The 20081-nt window shown below is 39.2% G+C and overlaps 1 protein-coding gene across 3 annotated transcripts; it reads right to left on the reverse strand.

Annotated features, from left to right (window-relative positions):
* Positions 1–828: 828 nt before the first annotated feature.
* Positions 829–20064, reverse strand: LOC147227650 (uncharacterized). 3 transcript variants are annotated; one of them, XR_015106999.1, is made up of 16 exons: positions 19870–20010; positions 18529–18707; positions 18180–18249; positions 17321–18109; positions 15626–16057; positions 14454–15539; positions 13128–13244; positions 11412–11534; positions 11266–11322; positions 9919–10422; positions 9036–9221; positions 6400–7009; positions 5194–5315; positions 5060–5113; positions 4851–4976; positions 829–1752 (listed from the first exon to the last, which is right to left on the reverse strand). XR_015106999.1 is itself a non-coding variant. In XM_086157753.1 (16 exons), exons 3-15 carry the CDS (start codon positions 18234–18236, stop codon positions 4858–4860), a joined length of 4266 nt encoding a protein of 1421 aa, XP_086013879.1. In that variant the 5' UTR covers positions 18237–18249; positions 18529–18707; positions 19958–20064; the 3' UTR covers positions 829–1752; positions 4851–4857. The 3 variants fall into 3 exon arrangements, 2 of the variants coding, with proteins under 2 accessions (XP_086013879.1, XP_086013878.1); XM_086157753.1 differs by having other exon boundaries at positions 4851–4986; positions 19958–20064; XM_086157752.1 differs by having other exon boundaries at positions 4851–4986.
* Positions 20065–20081: the final 17 nt, after the last annotated feature.

Consider the following 20081-nt stretch of genomic DNA (forward strand, 5'->3'; position numbering starts at 1 on the left):
TCGGGAACACGTCAGCTGTTTCTATATGACGTATTGATTGATTGACTCATTATTTGCTATGTTTAAACGTTGTGCATGTGAACCCAATCAAAAGGTTATGAAGAAGACGACCTTTTGCCGATGAGAAGTGTTGAGCTGCCTTTTCCTGCACTTGACAGAGACGCCCGAAGCCGATCTTTATCCGCACCGAAAAACCCGCTCAACCCCTGATCAAAAAGTCTGTTTAAATTTGCCAATAATTTTGCAGAGCGCCGCGTTAATGGATCAAGACTTTCGATCGAGACGGCTGCCCTCTGCTGTTCAACCAGGTCACGTAAGACGAAAAAAAAAAAAAAAAAACATTTTCTAGTAATGGATGACACTGGATAGTTGTTAATTTTCAATTCAAATTACACATGTTAAATTAGACTTATCGATTAAGTCGCAGTAAATATAGGATCAAATTCACAGTAAATAGAGGCTTTGCAATATATTCGTTATGAATGGAATATCTTCTAGCTCATCATTTTGAGAGTTTTTTTGAAATATCTATTTTCAATATATAGTTTTTCTGTCACATTGGACCATCAATTAATACACTTGATTGGTTACAAAACAATGTAAAAACACCATGAGTCAAACTGTGATCAGAAAACTTTGAAAAAACGTCAATTAATGGCCTTTAAGTGATAAGGCGCTTAAATAAATTCTAGCAAATTGCCTTTTAATGAATTTAAATTAATCCATTTGGAATAAAAAAGTTAAGTTTTCTATCACAACATTTTTTTTAGCATAATAGCCTTTAAAATTCACCAGTTGTTTTCAAGGATAAGACACACTGACGAGTGGTACCATATAAACATTTATTCTCTGAATGAGTGGGAAACCAGTATTATGTGCTAATAGAAAAATACCTTTGCTGCACCGTGGTTATTTCACTTATACTGTAAATCTCAAAAAAAAAAAAGAAAAAAAAACATATGTTGTGAAAACTGTAGAAAAAACAAAAACAAAACAAGCGTGCAATCTTTCCATCTAATATTAGATGTGGATGCAAAAAAAAAAAAAAGAAAAAACATAAGTACAATTTGTATACACCATTGGCTTACGATAATATTCTCTACAAAAAAATATCAATATCAGTGATATTAGTTTTTTTTTTGTTTTTTTTTTTAAACTTTATACATCATTAATGATGTGTGCAAATTTCTGAACTAAAACAAACATCTGACATCTGTGTTCACTTCCATCCCAAAGACCCAAGAGGAGCAGGAAACTGTCTTTGGAGTGAATCATCCTTTCCTATATTTGGCTTATTTGAGGATGCTCTTTGGGTGGAGCGATTCCGCCGGCACATTGAACAGTACGCGTTGCTGAGGAGAAGGCGTTTCATCAATGTCCCTTTAACCACCGATAAAGTCACAGCATCCAGAGAGGCAGCAGCAGTGAAGCAATATTAAGTTTTGACCACAGTGTAAAAGGAGAGCGTTAAACTTTAACACATTTTGGCGTCGCTGTCATTTTTATGGATTTTTGTGAATGTGACTTGGCTTCATGACAGGTACAGGTTTTTTTTTTTTGTTTGTTTGTTTGTTTTTTTTAAGCCACCTCAACACCCGCTCACATTCAAGTCGGGATATCCAGCGAGCACCGCAACTGAATCGGGGAGCTTCTTGAACTGCTGCAGAACCGGCAATCCTAACCGGAGGATTGGTTGCGAGGAACGTTGGTTCACGTGACGACAGGAGGCGGGAAGCTTATAATACCTTCATCCTGAAAGACACACAGTGCAGAGAGAGGGGTCAAATGCAAATAAAGTGTGTGTACGTTTGTGTATGTCTTTGTCAAAAAAAACAAAACAAACAAAAAAAAAAAAAACCCAAGCTTACTGTTCTGTGTATTTCCTGTGCATCTTGTATTTGCAAGTGTTACTTGCAGTCCCTATGTCCTCTATTGTAAGTCGCTTTGGATAAAAGCGGCTGCCAAATGTTATGTAATGTAATGTAAAGTGAACATTTTGGAAAATATTCCATATTAAATTGAAGGAATGTTTGTGATAAAAAAAAAAAAATGGCATTAGTTGTGTGGAGATACATTGAAAACTGCTATTACTGTCATTTAGGAAGGTGAACAAGATGATTTTGTTCATCGTACATTGAAATACAAGATGAAAAACTTTCGTGAAGATCACGTTCATGAAATGTAATATATGCAGCATCAAATGAAAAAAAAAAGCTTTTCACAAAGTTTAACTAGATTCATAAATGGCAATTTTCTAATAATTACTCACTGCTCAAAGCAAAACACGCTGCAAGGAAGTGGGTTTAAAAAAAAAAAAAAAGCACTAATCCCTTCTTATATTAGAAAAGTGAGCTACAAGGCTGATCGTTATTAACTTACCAAGAACCTGATTAATTTCTGCCTAATCATATGTGGGAATATTTTCTACACAATGACAAAAAAACATCAGAAAGAACTCCTTACTGTTCCCAACTTGTGTTTTCAATAAAAGAGAAAAAATCCACTGGGAGGAAATAAATATGCACAAGTTGGCAAGAACCACATACACGGCCGGGATATAGAATAGCTTTATCAATGATCAAAAAGAATGGATTTATTAAGAGCGCTATCTTACTATTGAAATGAAAATTCTTGAATATAAAATCACGGTATATGTGATAAAACCCCACCCAAGACGAGGTCCTCCATCGCTGTCGTCCAGTTCTACAGGTAAACAATTTTGAGAATCGCCACTTTGCTGATGGTGTGTTTAACCCCCTTACCTTGCCTTAACCCTGATAGCTGTGAATATATATATATTTTTTTTTTTAGAAACTAGTCAATCTTTGAGTGAATGGAGGTTGGTAAAGGTACCACTTTTAACCCCACGTTAACCAGAGCGCTAACCCTAACCCTTGCTCCTATCTAAACACTAACCATTTGAGGGATTTTGAAGATCAGCCACTTTGCTCATGGTGTGTTTAACCCTCTTACCTTGCCTTAACCCGAGTGATTTTTCTTTTATTTTTTTTTAATCCTTCAAAACTAGTGTCAATTTCTAATGAATGGTACAAAGTTGGTACGGGTACCAACTGAAAGCCCACACTAACCGGAGCCCTAACCCTAATCTGGCTAAAAACTAAGCCCAAACCAACACGCGAAACCTAGCTCTCCATTGGAAAGTCCAACAAGCTCGGGGGTGCCTTTGGAAAGCCCAAACAAGACAAAGTGCAGGAGGTCCAAATGCCACGGCTCTATCTCATACGGTTCTTCGGATAAACAATTTTGAGGATCGGCATTTTGCGATTGTCGTCGTAACCTTGCCTTGCCTTGACCCTTCGAAACCTGTGTCAATCCCCTGGTCAACAGAGCGCAGACTTGGTTCAGGTACCGATGGAAGGCCCGCAACAACTAGAGCCCTATCCCTTGTCCTAACTCTAATTTCCAATTTCCGTCACTCTCTCATGCGGTTCTTCAGATAAATGATTTTGAAGATTCTAGTGAGTGGACCACAAACTTGATACCAATTGAAAGCCCGCATTAACCGGCGCCCGAACCCTAATCTTTACCTCGCTCAAACCTAAACCCTGAGCAACACGCTAAACGTAACCCTTCAACGGAGCGTCCAACAAGCTTGGAAGTGGTGCAGCTAGAAAGAAAACGTGCAGGTAGGTCCAACTGCCATGGCTCCATATTGTACGCTTCTTCAGATTAACAATTTTCAGTTACGGCATTTTGGTGGTTGTTATAACCCGCTCACGTCACATTAACCCTCATGACCCTGATTTTTTTTATTCTTCGAAACTTGCGAACATCGAGTGAATGCAGCATAAACTTGATAACGGTACCAATGGAAAGACAATAACGACAACATGGGTTTTTCCATCGGAAGAGTATAATTATCATTTCTATTAATAATGCTCTGTGTCTTGTGATGATGAATATTCTTTTTCTTTTTTTTGGTGTGATTTTCTTGTGTTTTGTTTCGTAGCCAGTAATTTAAGCCTCGTGGTAATTTAAGTTCAAGTTAAGATTTTGCGCTTACATTTTTGATATTGATATTATCGTATTATACATTTTGTATTGATGTATGTCTTTGATTCTTTTTGCATAGGTGACAATCAAAAAAAACAAATCAACAAGCAAATGAATCGCCAAGAGAGGTCGCACATACAGGACTGTCTCCGAAAATTAGAATATGGTGATAAAAATTCTTTATCTTCTGTAATGCAATTACATAAACAAAAATGTCATACATTCTGGATTCATTACAAATCAGCTGAAATATTGCAAGCCTTTTATAATTTTAATATTGCTGATTATGGCTTAAATCTTGAGAAAACTCAAAAATCCTATCTCAAAATATTAGAATATCATGAAAAGGTATGAGGACTTTATCACAATATTCTAATTTTCTGAGACAGTCCTGTGTATGTATATATATATATATATATATATATCCCAAACATCTTGAATAATGTATTTACCTTGAATGTTCCTATATTCAAGGTAGATACGTAATCAAACATAAAAAAATATATATATAAATATACTACAAACATTGAATAGGTACAACATATTGACATAAAATAAGGCTGCGCATAAAATATGTATGTATGAATCTTTTTTTTTTTCGCAACCAATACAACTAGATGCTGGTTGTTTTTTTAATTGCACTACAGAGGATAAAGGACTTTATCATAATATTCTAATTTTCTGAGACAGTCCTGTAATGATGTTAAAAGACAATAAAAACCATTTAGTAATGGCCCCTGATATTTAAATTTTTACCGCAACTTTGCTGTATTTTTACTCACACGATGAATGACGAACACAAAATAAAGCAGATTCTGTGATATTACTGGACCTACTCTTTCTTCAGGAGCGTTTCGTCCTGGCCGATGACGTGTACGAGGCGTGGACGCTGTTTGAACTCTGACCGTTGGAACCCAGCGTTTGGACACCGATCTGTATCGGGACGCTCAGGTCGACATTCTCTAAAACACACTGCAAGAATATTCGGTTTATTCTGGTTGTAGGTACAAAAAGAAAAAAAAAAAAATCATGTATATGATCATACCTTTGTGCAGGCTGAGCTCATCACGGACTTATGGAAGATCCCATCTACAAATACCTGAAAAAATTGCAAATAGGTTTCAATCCAAATTTTTAATGGCGTTAAATGTGCCTTTTCGGTTTTTCTTTTCCACGTACCCTGTATCCGTACACAAACACTCCGTTGTTGCAGCCCAACTCGTCGAGCGGCGGCCGCTCCCAGCCAATCAGGAGGCAGCTCTGCCCGACTTCTCTGATGACCTCGACCAAGGTCACGTCGGCTAAAGTCGCCGGAGGGGAACAGACACTGTATTCCAAGCGCAGCGATACTCCAACACAGTGTAAACACATGATATTCAAGAAAACACTGAAGCATCCGGATCTAACATCTACCTTATGCAACGCTGGATGGCATGAGGGAAATAAACATGGGGAAATCGCAAAAGCCAGCCGGCATATTAGGGTGTGTTGAGGGGTAATGTGGCATCCAAGGTGAACAACAAAATTGGGACAAAATTAAGAACAAGTTATTCATATTAACTTCACTTATAAAATGGAAAGTTTGTATTGATTAAAACATAAACTGATGCCCAAATAATATTTCTACATAGTTAATAACTCCCCCCCACCTGTATTTGTTATTTAGGATATTTTTTTTTTTTTTATGATTATTTTTTCATTTATTTACAAGCTTCTTATTTTGTGTTAAAGGTATTTATGTTGTATTTCTTTATTTGTAATTTGTTAAGCATAAAAATTTGGATGACGTGTTTTCTTATAGATAGAAGAGAAGGGTAAAAATCAATGCTTTTTGAGGGTTTTTTTTTTTTTTGCAAGCATGTAAACCGCCAATGGAGGGAGGCCTCAAATTGAATCTCGCTTCGGACACCACATTTAGGAGAGCTGGCTCTGCTAAATCCAAGTATCTGAGCAACATGTGATATTACAAAATAAAGCAGAATACGGTGTAAATAAATCCTGAATGTCGTCACATTACAGCTAAATGCAACCAAATACGAATAAAATATCCTGATAAATTATGTGCAGAGGTTTATACAAACATATCGTCACCCTCTTAAAATAATCACCTAAGTCATTTTTTCAGATTTTTCAGGAAACGCAAAATACTGAACCATTTAACACACTCTTGACAAAGGCAATTTCTACTAAAGGGATAGAATGGCACAATCTGTTTAACTGCCAGAGGTGGTCAGCATCATGAGATGATTTAGGCAAAAAAAAAAAAAAAAAAATTTTTGTAAAAAAATGACTTATTATTTCAAGAGGGTGACGATATGCAATTTCAGCAGATGTTTTAATTATCGTCATCCAAAAAGTGTCACGCATTAGGGATCAGCAGATTACCTGGCTGGGAAACGGACACTTTGGAGGTCTTGGGAGGAACAGGGACTATCGGGGATCTTCTGGCATTTGCGGCTTGAGTGCAAGATGAAGTGAAAACGGGTTCGTCGATACTTTCCGTCGTGAAAACTGTGTTGACATTATCAGCTTTGGGGGCAGTAAGTAAACTCGGGGCAGTCGTGCAAGAGGCAGTGATTCGGGGGTTTTGGTCGTCAAACTTTGGGACTTTCGAATCGGCGGCTTCGTAACACGAGGCGGCGGCGCAAGGAGGTGCATTTTCGTCATTAGCTTGGTCCTCGGGTGTGGCAGGAGATATCGGCGTATCGGCGGCTTCGCTTGATGCAACGTCGGTTATAACGGCCTCTTTTCTGTGCTTTTTAATCAGCATATCATGGCCGAATGGGATCGGGGCAGATCTGGCGGCGACGGCCTGAAGGAGTGTCATCGATTTGTTCCTCGCCGCGGATGTTGTCGTCGGGAGTGATGTAACTTTGGCCCGGTTGGGAGCGGCGGCGACAGCGAGGAGAGGATTGACGGATTGGATGTTGAAGCTCTGCTGCTTCGTCGCATCTGCGGCAGCCAAGATAGCGGTTGCGCCTCTGCTCCCTGTTACCTTCCAAGAAAAAACAAGCATCATACAATGTCATGTTTATTGAAGGTATTTTTTGTGGGTTAGCCGGTTGCCAGATAATTAACAAAAAAGGCAATCTTGGTTTATGGTCTCTTTATGGGATCCCCGATGACCAAAACGTTATTCGCCTATTTGATAAATAATCGTACCGGCTACATAACAACAATCACAAAATCTCTTAACATGTCAGTTTGTATAAAACTGTAACAAAACTTTTCACCCATAGGCTCTCGTTGCTGTCTGGATAGCGACGTCACAGGGTTGCACTGGGATCGGCCCCTTTTATTTTACCGTAAACGTCATCTTAGCCACACATTTGAACCCGAGAGCTGAAGAGCGAGGTCAAAATAAGCTTGGAAATTTAAAGACGAATAAAGATGCGAAGAGGCGAGAGTTATTCGGGATCTGTCCTGGACGATCATTTCCAGCCTTTATAAGAGCAGTCTGGACGGCAAACTCCATTCGCATCCTCTTAATTTTTGTCATTGTTATTGTCACTGTTTCTGTTCTTGTTGATGTTTTAGTTTCCTATTTTCACCCTTGCTGCTGTTTTATTTTTATTTTTTTTTTCCATTCTATTCATTTTTTTTCTTGTTGTTCATTTTGTTGTCCATTTTTTGTGGATGTCTTGTGCTATCTTTTAATGATCTCTTTTAATTATATTTAGACTTCTTTTATTGATATTGTTATTGGTGCGCTGAATTTCCCCCCAGGGAATCAATAAAGAAGTATCTTATTTTTATCTGTTGGAAAGCGAGCATCAGTCCCCATGTTTCCCTCAGATCGGCAACTGCACCCAAAAAGCAACACAATGTGGTAATCTTACCGTATTTACAGTACCAACGGCGGTTTATACTGGCGCAGGCATGTCCAAAGTCCAGCCCGCATGTTCAAATTTACACCGGCCCGCAGCATTTGTCATAAAATCAATAATATACGGCCGCCGGCACTGTTGAATAAATATATTCACTGGGATGAATAAATTCTAAAATCTCAGTGAATTGTTTATTTTTTTCGTGTGTGTGATGATTGAAATATTTGAATATGCACCGATTCCTTGCAATTTGTGTATAACTCTTTTTTTTGTTTTGTTTCTCAATTCACAATCAAACTTGGTCTTGTAAACCTGACAAATTAAATATTAACATTAAATATTAAATATAAACATTTTTCGTATTTTTAATGAGTCTAAAATTATGGAAAACACTGCGTTTTTCCTTTTTGAGAATAAGTAATACAAGGATTCATACAACCCTCAATGTTTAATACTTCTGAATAATATCACTGTTAATGTTATTTTCCAATTCACATGTTTTGATTTTAGAAGTTCATAGTGAGCATTTATTAATAGTGAATAATATGTAACATTTCATAATGATATGTTTAATCTTTCTGAAAGTTTTGTTTTTCCCAGACAGACTTTTTCCTCATTTTATATGGTATTCAAATATGAGTGATTTTATTAAAAAACGTTAGATTTGAGTTCTGTGTTAAGACATGAAAAGTATGTCATTTGTGATAAAAAAAAAAAAAATCATGAAATAGTTACTATGCATGTAAAGTTAACGGTTCAGAGAATGTCAGGCTGAATGGTCGGCCCTCATATTTTCGTCCCACCAAATATATGTCATCAACCCAGCATGCATTGCTTTAGTAAAACGATGGCTGCACATTGATTTTGAAATAAATGTTAAAAATAATTATTCATGCAATTCATACAACGCTTTCTAGTTTTAACCAATGTGGAATCATTTTAGTCAAACTATTTTCTCCCATTATCCTGACTTTTATTTCACTTTCTCTTTACATGCTAATTTTTTGGTAACTTCTCGCCAACTTTGGCAAGAAAATAAAAAAAACTAGATAATAATTTTTTTTTTTTTTAATTTTTTAATATATTTCTGATTCACTTAACATGAATTATCAATGTGTTATGAGGATGCTAACCAGCATTTGCATTTTTTTTTTCCTGGTCAACAGCATGCAGACGCCTTGCAAGAGTTCATACCTCATAGCTGCTCAGCAGAGTTTGCTGCAGCTGCTCGTGAAGGCCGAGGATTTTTTCAGGACAACTTCGCGTCCTGCTGGAAGTGACACCTGTGAGCGAAGATCCGACGGCCGCTGAAGAACAACGGGCTCCGTCTACTTTGTCGTCCAGATTATCTTTCACCGGTTGGCGATCGGGAGGAGGCAGCTGTGAGGTGAAAGTACGAGTAAAGAGAAATTGACTTTTCTTTACAAATTGTACATTTTACGACTTTGCATTTAACTGAACACGAACACAAATATGCTTTTTTTTTCAATATATTTTTATGAGCAGCGTCATTTCGGGTTTATAAGCCGCTACTTTTCTCACACGCTTCGAACACTGCAGCTTCAACAACTTTGCATCTAATTTATGTTTTTTTTTTGGGGGGGGGGGGGGGCTAAAACATTTAGCCTCGGCACATCTGACCGATGAAACGACCGTGAAATTCTGAGGCCGTATAATTACGACACCGAATAAGGCCATTTTAATGGTTTGGGATAGAAAATGGATAGGTTTTTTTCTTGTGTCATTTATTGTTAATCTTTTTCATCGGCCGTGCAAAATGCAAAAATGCATTTCCAGCACATATTGTTGGATGTTACAATGTGGACACCTAAGTGCAGCCTTTATATGTACACATATATTTATTCATTTTTAACCGGTGCGGCTTATATTCAGGTGCGTTCAATAGCCTGGAAATTACGTTACTGTTCAATTGCCCAACCATTTACCCTCGTAACACAGAAAATGATTTATTTACAGAATCATATCAAGCCTTGTGCCAAAAGTGCAGAATAGAGGCTAGCCATGTAGCCTTTGGACATATTACGACAAAAAAAAGAGCACATAAGTCGTTTCTCACCTGTTTTGTGTTGACATCAATGTCCTCCTTCGGCGATGGATCAGTTTTGGGGGCCACATGGTGACCGCCGTCCTCTCCCGGAGTCGACACCGGTGGACGGGTATCGTTCTCGAAGCCGTCGCCGGTGCGCTTGCGAAGTTTCACCGCGTTCCCCGGCGAAGGATGCTTTCCGTCGTTTTCTTCCCCGCCGTTAGCTCCACACCGTTGCCGGTTTCCAGGTGCGACCGCCGCAGAGCTGGCGGGATCAGACGGGGATCCGACCGTGTAATCCTTAAATTTTAATAAAAATCCCGGTGTCAAATCCCGGCTTAACTCCGGGGTGTTTGCACTGCTTCCTGATGCGAACTCAGCGGCGTAATCATCCAGAGCGGCGTCACTGAGCAGCTGATGAACTCGCCGTTTCAGCGCCGCGTCCGAAAAGCCGCGCTCACGCAAGGTCTTCATCATCTCGCCCAATAATTTGTTCCTCTCCTGACATTTCAACACCAGGCATGAAATCTTGGCCTGTCATTGGAAAAAAATGACAATCAATTTTGATTTTCGGGGGCGCCTTCTAAAAACGGTGGGAAACGGATGAAAGAAAACGTTTTTTTACATTTAAATAAAACCAAATAAATCTTAGTCAGATACCACCTAAACTTGATAGAATGAAAACTAAATAGATGACATTGAAATAACAGATTTTTAGGATTTATCGTCGATAATAAACTAAGAATTAAAATATCAAAAACTAACTAAACCAAAATAAAATAAGACAAAATACTTCATTTCATTTACACTCTCTTCACATAAACTATACATATATGAAACAATCACAAAAACAATTTCCAAATTACAAAAAAGAGCAATAAAGGTAAATCAGCACCAACGAACGATTTATTCATAAACTTACAGAACCCTAAAATTTGGCAATCTGGCGACTTTAAAACTACTCAAATCATGTGGAAACTAAATTAAATCAATTTCTTGCGGACAGTGTCTAGAAGATGATTCGGATCCTCGCCAGTGTAAATAAACTAAGAGGCACTTGTGTTTTTGACCAAAATAAGATCGTAACTGAAACAAATATATAGACACTTAGACATTATTAATTTAAAAAATAATAATCTATAATAGAGATTCAAAGAAATATTTGAAAATAAAATCATCATTAAATATGAAGTTGAATTATGAACATCGTTGCAAGTGCCTATTCTATGTATAATATACTCATTTTATTATTTTATTCTAAAATGGGTTGATGTAAGGGGGGCAGGCAAAATATTTTCTTGTTTATCTATGTTTAAATCCTTAGCTCAAACAAGTTGAAAAAGACCAAAATTATGAATTAATCCACAGTTGTTTTACCTTTAAAGGTGCTAAATTTGTATCTGTCAGGATTTTCTTCTTCAGAAGGGCATCATACTGCAAAACAAACAATCATGAAAATAAACAAATGCATGATACAGGAAAACAACGATCGTGATGTGAAATTTGCGACAAAATCGGCCGACCTTCACTTTCACGTCGTAGTAACGCGTACGGAGAGACGCGACAAGAGCGCTCAAATCATCCCGGCAGCTTCGTCCTTTCCTCAGAGCGATATATTCAGAGTTCAGCTCCTCCAGAGCCACCGTCTGGAAGCATCACATATCACACAATCTTATTTCACATGCCGGAATATTCAATTGATTATGAACCAAATTCTGACTACAACCCTTAAAAAAGCGATTGGATACCAATATGAGCAAGGCTACATTGACAATAACACAACTGACAATACAACCTAGAATAGGTTTGTTTTTGTTTTTTTTATAATTAATGAGTATGTAATTAAAATGTATTCTATTTTAGTTTGTTCATTTTTAGAATGTCATATTAAATTTGGAGATTATGTGGACCATGTGTTTGATGTTTATGTTGCTAATTTTTTTTCATAAAGGTTGAAGTCATAAAGTATTTTGCTTCAACCTTCAACCCAAGTTGTTTTTTTGTTTTTTTCCGGAGTTTAAAATTGTTGCGTGCGGATATGTCATTTTGTTTTTTCTGCAGTTGTTCATTGATTCAAAAAAAAGAATGCTACGCATATTTTGTTTATACATAGCATGAAGGCAAAAAAAAAAAACATTGTTTGCTGGATTCATTCATTTTAAATTTCGAAAGGGCTGTGTGGCTCCCAGAAGGCCGGTTTGAAAGCAAGGTTGTTTCCAGGTTTGGCATGAGATGAAGGCTCCATTCAGAAAAATAAAGCAGGAGCAACACGTATCGGGATCCGCCGGGGTAACAACTAAAAGACGGAAGCTGCTCTATGGTTTTGGGCCAAACTGAAATTTCCTCGCCTTTCTTGAAACAAGTCAATCCAAAGCGCCCCCTACCATGAGGCAGGAGAACTGCGTGCCTCACTTAGTGGTTATTCGCAATTTTTTTATGAAAGAGACTAGTAACACACATACAGTTGTTCACAAAAAAACACTGTACATTGGAAATGTAGTTCATATTGCAAAAATGTTAAAACATTTTAATAGTAACATACAGAGAGGCAGCAATAGGGTGTTAGTGCAGAGCAAGGTAGCAGTCAGCCGTCATTGGCTTTCTTTGTTGAGGCTGAACAGTCCGCAGCCTCACCGCATGTTTCTTCTCAGTATTTGAACAGTTAATGTGAAAATCCAGCGATTTTGAATAAAAAACTGGTAAGGTTAAATGAAAAATACCTTTATAGTGCAAATCGTACATAAATATAACAAAGTCTTTTTTTTTTTTTTTAATTTTACATTTTTTTTCTTTCCAAGATTGGCAAGTGAGGCACGACCACTCCTGCCTCTCCTGACTGCACGTCACTGCTAGAAACACAATTGTTGGACTTTTTATCTATTTGTCTCATCACATCAGGGACTGTCTTCCCTCAATATCAAAGAATGATCTCTATATATTATGTATTTTTATGCTAATTTGAACCAGTTAGGTATGCATAATGTATATGAGGCTACTTTAATCTGGGTAATGTAAAGTGCCCTTGAGGATGGTATAAAACCCTGTCAAAATGTTGTTAATTTATTCATTGTGAGTATTGCTATGATCTTAATTCAAATACGCTGTGTAAAGTGGTTCCAAGCAGAAAAATAAACCTTGGCGTTACCATGTCTGCATGAAATGATCAACCAGCGGCTGAATTTAGCACATTTATTACATTGAGAATTGACATTAGATGCAGAACAAACTGGAAGACAAACCTTGGCTTTGAGCTGAGCAGAGAGGATGTTGTGTTGCTCGTCTATTTGTGCCTTCAGTAACAGAGCGCCGGCCTTTTCTTCAGTCACATCTGACAGTTTCCTCTGCAGCTCCTTCACCTGCAGTGACAACATAAGTGGTTACATTTAACAGGTGTATTTAAAGCTTAATATTCCAAAAAGATAAATTAAGAGTTTTTTTTTTAAGGGGTGTTTCTTTGTTCATGCTAATGGATTTGAATCTCCATCCAACAATCAATCAGAAACAAAGATTTGTAGTAGCACTATAACAGAGACGTGCAGTCAGTAGAGGCAGGGGAGGGGCGGGCCTCACCTGTCATCATTGAAAGAAAAAAATGCAAAATGAAAAAATAAATTAAATGGTTATATTTATTTAGTGATTTGTACCATAAAATTATTTTCCACGTCACTTCACCATTTTTAGCTATTTTTTTTCGAAATCACTAAAAAAAATTTGCATTTACTGTTCAAATATGAAGAAGAGATGTGTGGTGACACAGCAACCAGCTGAGCCCACTATGGATTGGCAATGATTCTGCTAACTGTGATAGCATGCTATGCACTGAGACCATAGTGCTGTCTCTGTGGATGTCACAATTAAAAAAAACACTTTTAATACATGAACTAAATTTCCTTGTTCCGACAAACAGTCGGAACAAGACCGATCGAGGACGACTGTCTTCACTGGCGGCGATTTCCATTGAGACAAAGAGACTTTTAAAACTGAAGAAAGAAATGGACGACTTCTACAAGCAAGTTATCGATGCTTCAGAAGGAGCGACGCATGGACTTCAGTTATAAGTAAGCGATAATAACATTTTTTACATGTGCTTTTTTTCTATGCTACGGTTTATATATGTAAAGAATGCTGATATGATATTTTAAACAAAACACATCAACTGCTGCCAATAAAATGGTGAATAAGTTTCTCTGTAGGGTTCATATGTTTATAAATCTGACGGTGATGACATCAGTGCCTCACCAGCCGAGAACCTCACCGCACGTCACTGCACAATAACGTGTTTCAAAAACCATACTGGTGTCTTCCTTTTCCATTTCCAGAGGAAACAAACACTGCGAGCTCCTCTTTCTCTTTCCTCTTAATTCCTGGCTGAAATAAATACTTCAAATTTCAGGCATCAGATAGCAAATCGCGAATTTGCAAGTCGTATCTTATCTTGTCTTTTAACAGCAAACAACTCTATGTGCGGATACTCAGTCGCACCCGTTTGGGATATAATGAATTTACTGTTTCCCACTGTTATAAATGCTAAATGAATTTAATTAAGAAAAGTTGTGCAAACTCACTTCTTCTCGGGAGCTCTTTAGTTCTTCTCTCAAACCTTCAAGCTCCTTTTCCAGATCACCGAGTTCCCGTTTTCCGTGAGAACGGATCGGCGTGATGTTTCCTTCGAGAGACGCCGCCTCCCCTGCGTCACCAGCCGGCCGTTTTTTTCTTTCCCGCTTCAGAGCCTCAAATATTAACTTCATCTGCACTTCCTCCTGCTTCAAACCGGCGACGGAGCGTTCGAGTCTTTCCTTTTCTTCTTTTAAAGCGCTCACCGATATAAGTAGCTTTTCGTGATCTTCCCGGGAAACCGAAGAACGTCTCGTCCGGGTTCCACGTGCTTCCTGAGGTTCGTCTCCCTCCGCTTTGAGGCTAAACTCATCTCTACCTTCCCGCGAACCTTCCGGCGATCGGATCATTCGATATTCTTCCTCCGGCAGCTTCTCTTCTTCTGCTCGCAGGGTAGAAAAACACCCGGCGGTTCGCTCTCTCTCCTCTTTCAGGTCGTTCACGGATTTTAAAAGCCGATCTCGCTCGTCTTTCAGGCCGCACACCGTCCGGGCCAGGAGCTCCTTCTCTCGCCCGAAGCCCTCCAGAACCCTAGAGACGCGATCTTTCTCGTCCTTCAGTCTCCAGACGGTTCGGGTTAGGAGATGCTTCTCGTCCGTTTTGGCTCGGACGGACAGAGCGGCCTCTTTCCGCTCCCCCCTCAGGGAGGAAACGCTGGCGATCAGCTCCTCTTGTTCCGACTTCAGGTCCTGGATGGAATCGGTCAGCTGCTCCACGACATCCAGAGCGACCGGCGATCTGTTTTGCAAAACATCTTCATCCCGGCGCTCCTCGCTTTCCTCCAACTTCTGCCGCAGCTCCATGATGGCGTTGAGGTCGTCCTCGGTCTTCTTGGTCAGCTCCGTGACCAAACACCCCTGTTCTTCGTTCTCCATCTCCAGCCTCCTCACCTCCCGGTCGCTCAGCTCCAGGCGATCCAGGAGTTCGCCGATTCGGGACGCCAGCGCCCGGTTCTCCCGGTTCAGCGCGTGGACGAGATCATCCCCGGCGGGGATGTCAGCTCGCTCGACGCCGTCGCGGCTGGTCGTCATGGTAACCTTGAAGAAAATGCGGATTATGACCAAAAAAAAGGTAGGGGGGGGGAAAAAAGTCTTCCCGTCGGTGGGAATCGCAGAATGGCTACCTCGTCTCCGACGGATGTCCGTTCTTCTGTCCGCAGCCGCAGTTTCGATTTGGCATTTTCCGGTGACGTCGCCCGGATTTTCGGCTCCAGACGGCCATGTTTCTCTCGCAGAGACTCGAGGGGTTCTCCAAACCCCAAGCTCTTGTAGGCATCTCTTAAGGCGTCAGATTCCTCGCTGGGTGTTTCCTCCAGGTTGAAGAACCCCCTTGGAGAGCGGCAGCTTCCAGATATAAAATCATCTAGTGTCTCCTTAACAAATGGCGGCGGCTGGAGGCCGGACTCGGAGGCAAAATTGGCGAAAAGATCAAGAGCGCCGTCTTCGGGCCTGGATTCTGCAGACGAGGACGGGGCAGAAAATCCGCTGCTCTCTGCTGCGGCCTGGTGGTGTCCGAGTGGAGTCGCCGGTGAAGGAGGCCGACAATCTGGCTCAATCTGGCGGGAATATGGCAGGAAATATGAAAAAATACTCAACTGTGAAAACAGATTAAAGTGATATGAATAATATCTGATTCAGTGAGTAAAATGCTCGTGCTAAGACGCAGATCGATATCAAAATATTATAATAATAATGATAATATTAATTTTTATTATAGTGATAGATTCAATGATTAATTATAACCTGCATCAATAAGTTGCATACATTAATTAATAAAATATCACTATATGACTAACTAATAAATTATAACACATTATCATCATAATTAATTATAGAGATATTCATTATTTGAGATTCCCTTTGTGAGATTATTTCAGTACCATTACATTCAGTTTTCACTCGATGACAATAAAAAAGAAGGTAAATTACCTCTTTTGACAAAATAATTAAAATTCAAAATTTTAAATTCCGTTAATGTCTTTTTCACCTTCATTCCAAGTTTTACAGGGGGGGACGAGTTTGGAGAGTAAATAATGGCTGAATTTTTTTAAATCATTGGTTGAACTGGTCTTTTAGGTTGACAATTACATGCAATAACTCTGCAGCATAATGATATATAATTGTAATCATCATCATAATAACAACAATTCTTATGTATTATTATTACTATCACCATCATAATTTATATTATTATTAATAATATTAATTATATTATCATTGTTATTATTATTATCATTGTTGTTGTTGTTATCATTATTATTATTATTACTGTTGTTGTTTTCCCCTCCCAGAAAAAAAAAATATTATTACTATTATTATTATTATTATTAGTAGTAGTAGTAGTAGTAGTAGTATTAATTCTAATAATACTAATAATATCTCTGCTAATTATAAGAATACATTATATGCGTATAATAATGTGCTCCCAGATGGTGTCTGAACTCGTACATGTGAGCAAGGGAGGATCTGAATGTTTACAAAAACAAGGATGCCAAAGGATGTAAAACAAAGATGTACCTCAAGGAGTTAAGCTATGAAACTATTTAGAAAAAGAAATTAAAACAGGTATTAGATTCAAAGATCTTAATTTTAGAGTTCATACTATTAATCAAAATAAACTTTGAATTACAGGCACTGATGCGCTTGTAAATCGCCTATCGTACATATAACATTCACACGGCGGTCGTCGTTTCGTCTTTCACGACAATTAGATTATTTGCGTGTATTCGTTGTTGTTTGTGTGTGTGCTGGTAAAAAAAAAAAAAAAAAAAGGCCGAAACAAAACAAATTCAACCAAACATTTGCAGTTTCAGACAAACCTTTGCGTCGCTCCCGTCCGAAAGCTGTCTAACGGCACCGACGCTGGAGGGAACGAAGGTTCTCCGGCCACGCCGCTCGCTTTTTGGACTCGGCGGGGTCGACTCGGATGTTCGGTCGCTCGCACATCTACAGTCCGGCCGGAAGCTGCGATTCTCCTCTCTCAATTTCTCGACCTCCTCAAGCAGGGAGCGTTCGGCCAGCCTAAGATGCCGCACCTCGGCCTTCGTCCCGTCCATCTCGAATCGGACGGAGCCGTATTCCTCCTGCGCTTCTCGGAGCTGCTCCGTCAACTCCCGCCGCTCTTTCAGCCCGCGTTCCTCCCTGTCCAGCAGCGCCCTCAGGTCCTCCTGCAAGCTCCAGATGAAACCTCGCAGCCTGGCCTCGTTGGATTTTTGTCTCGAGTCCTCGTCTTTGCGCCCGTCGTCCTTTCCCTCCCTACCGTCGCTCTCGATCCCAGCGTTCGGGCCGTTTCGCTCTTCTTCTCCTTCCCCTTCTCCCCTCGCCGAGAGCGACCTCCCGTCCCGGTCTGATCCGTTCCCGGCGGTAATCCTGACCGCCACACCGGCCGCCGAGTTCACGGTCAATTCCAGCAGCTGCTTCTCTAAAACGTAGATTCGGTTTTGGAGGCTCAGCTCCTTCTCCCCCGCCGACGCCAGCTTGTGTTGCAGTTGGGTTTTGAAATTGTCAAAGTACATCGACTGGCGACTCATCTGGTCCTCTTTGGCCTTCAGCTGCCTCTGCAGGCGCCGCAGCTGCTCCCTCCACGCCCAACACCTTCCTTCAGCCTCCTGTTACAGCGAACACACTTTAATTATTTTAATTCAAAACGAAAAAAAAAAATAAACTATTCCCACTCACCATTTTCCTGAATTGCTCCAAAGGCACGGTCCCTGCAGGTTGGAGGTTAGACGCCATTTACTTCTTCATCCTTAAAATCCAACCGCAATAAAAGCATCAGCTTCATTTTCAAACAAATAATTCTTTTTTTTTTTTTTTTTTTTTAATCCTTTGCTTGTTTCCAAGAACTTTCATGCACAATTTCTTTTCTTATCCTGCCATTCACTCGGAGATGATGACAACTACATGCTAGCTAACAAATGAGCAGTAGAGCCGGTGTGATATGTGAGCTGAAAGTATATGTATAGTAGCAGGTGTGTGTGTGTGTGTGTGTGTGTGTCACTGGATCTCCCTTCTTCCTGCCTCTCACCTGCTCCGCAGGTAGTTCGTCTGACGGAGTATTTAACATTTTATTCCCGCATCCCGACACACGGAGCCCGGGGCGTCAGGTCGGTTCCCACGGTAACAGAACCCGCTTCCAGTTCCGGCCGCCGCCGATGGGGACACACGGCCCTCCGGTTTTAGCAACAGTCCACTGGTGAATTGCATCTACATTGACAAACAACGGCAGAATAGACGAAAGAAAATACAGACTTCAAGAAGAAATGCTGTTATTCATATATTATTCAAAATGTCAACAGCTTGGAAGCAAGTTCTCATAAAGGGAATCTCAGGTTACAACATCCCCAAAATCATCTCCTCCCTCCTTTCATTTTGCATTTTTTGCAAACGCTCATATTGAGCAAGTACGCAAGAAAGTTTTGGTCAGTGCATAAATACAGGTAAAGTTAGGCCAGAAAATACAAATAAAAAAAAACATGAAAACGTTCAGAAGTATTTGAGAATCGTTCCCGGCTGTTTTCTCCGCAGACATTTCTCTTATATAACAGCAAAATTTGCCAATTTTTAAAATTCATTTTATGTTTTTTTTTTTTTTTATTATTTGTGATAAGGTTCTTCTAAACAATTTAGCATTTTGCTAATGATATCTGGGCATTTGCAGCCAATTTCTCATACATGTTTATGTATGTATTTTTAGATCATGAAATTCCAAAACATTTGTGATTCCGTGGTTATTTAATTAGATTTTTTTTCGGCAAGTTTGTTGATAAACTAATAATAAATAAACTGATAAATATACGTATATTATACCTTCAAGGTATATCACAAAAACAGTCATGAAATTGTAAAATTCAAACTTGTGTAACTTGATAATGCGATGCTGATTTGTCTTTTTTTAATAACTAATATTTCAATTAATGAATAAATAAGTCAATTTGAAAAATATCTTCAAAGTATATTACAGGATATGGTCACGAAATTCTGAATTACACAAAGCTGAATTTCTATTAAACGACTAGCACTCACAAGGTAATTTAAGGGGTTTGTTAAGAAACTAGCAAAAAACAAATTAATAGATCTTTAAAAAAACAACTTCATTATAAAACACAATCCGCTCTGACAATATCATATATTGAAAGTAGCCAAAGTAGCCATAGATATAATCCATTACATGGACACAGCCCTGCACTGCACTGCAGCTAAACAAAGGGCAAGAAACAAAAAAAAAAAAAGATAATTGATGAAATTTCCAGACAAATAAATGACCTAGTTAATTAGAATAATTATCATCATCATAATTTTTGTTATTTTAATTTTTTTTATTTTTATTTTTGGAAAAAACACCCCGCGGCCGGCTCTTGGCCCTTACGTGTAATCCTCCTCCCCCTCGCTCCATCTCCTCTTCGATTGCACTATTCCACGGCAAGAATGAGCTTTCCTCCAACCGTGGCTCGTACCCTTGAATAAATCCTCTGATTCAGAGTTTCCTCTTCATAAATCCATTTGCCTCTCGGAGTGGTCGGGGCTCCAGGTCCACGCACCACAGCAGCAGATGTCATCTATAAATAAATCTTGCATCTC

The sequence above is a fragment of the Fistularia commersonii genome, chromosome 13 (genome assembly GCF_037954325.1).
Source record: "Fistularia commersonii isolate RoL2024-O1a breed Wild chromosome 13, RoL_Fcom_v1.0, whole genome shotgun sequence".
Lineage (NCBI taxonomy): Eukaryota > Metazoa > Chordata > Actinopteri > Syngnathiformes > Fistulariidae > Fistularia > Fistularia commersonii.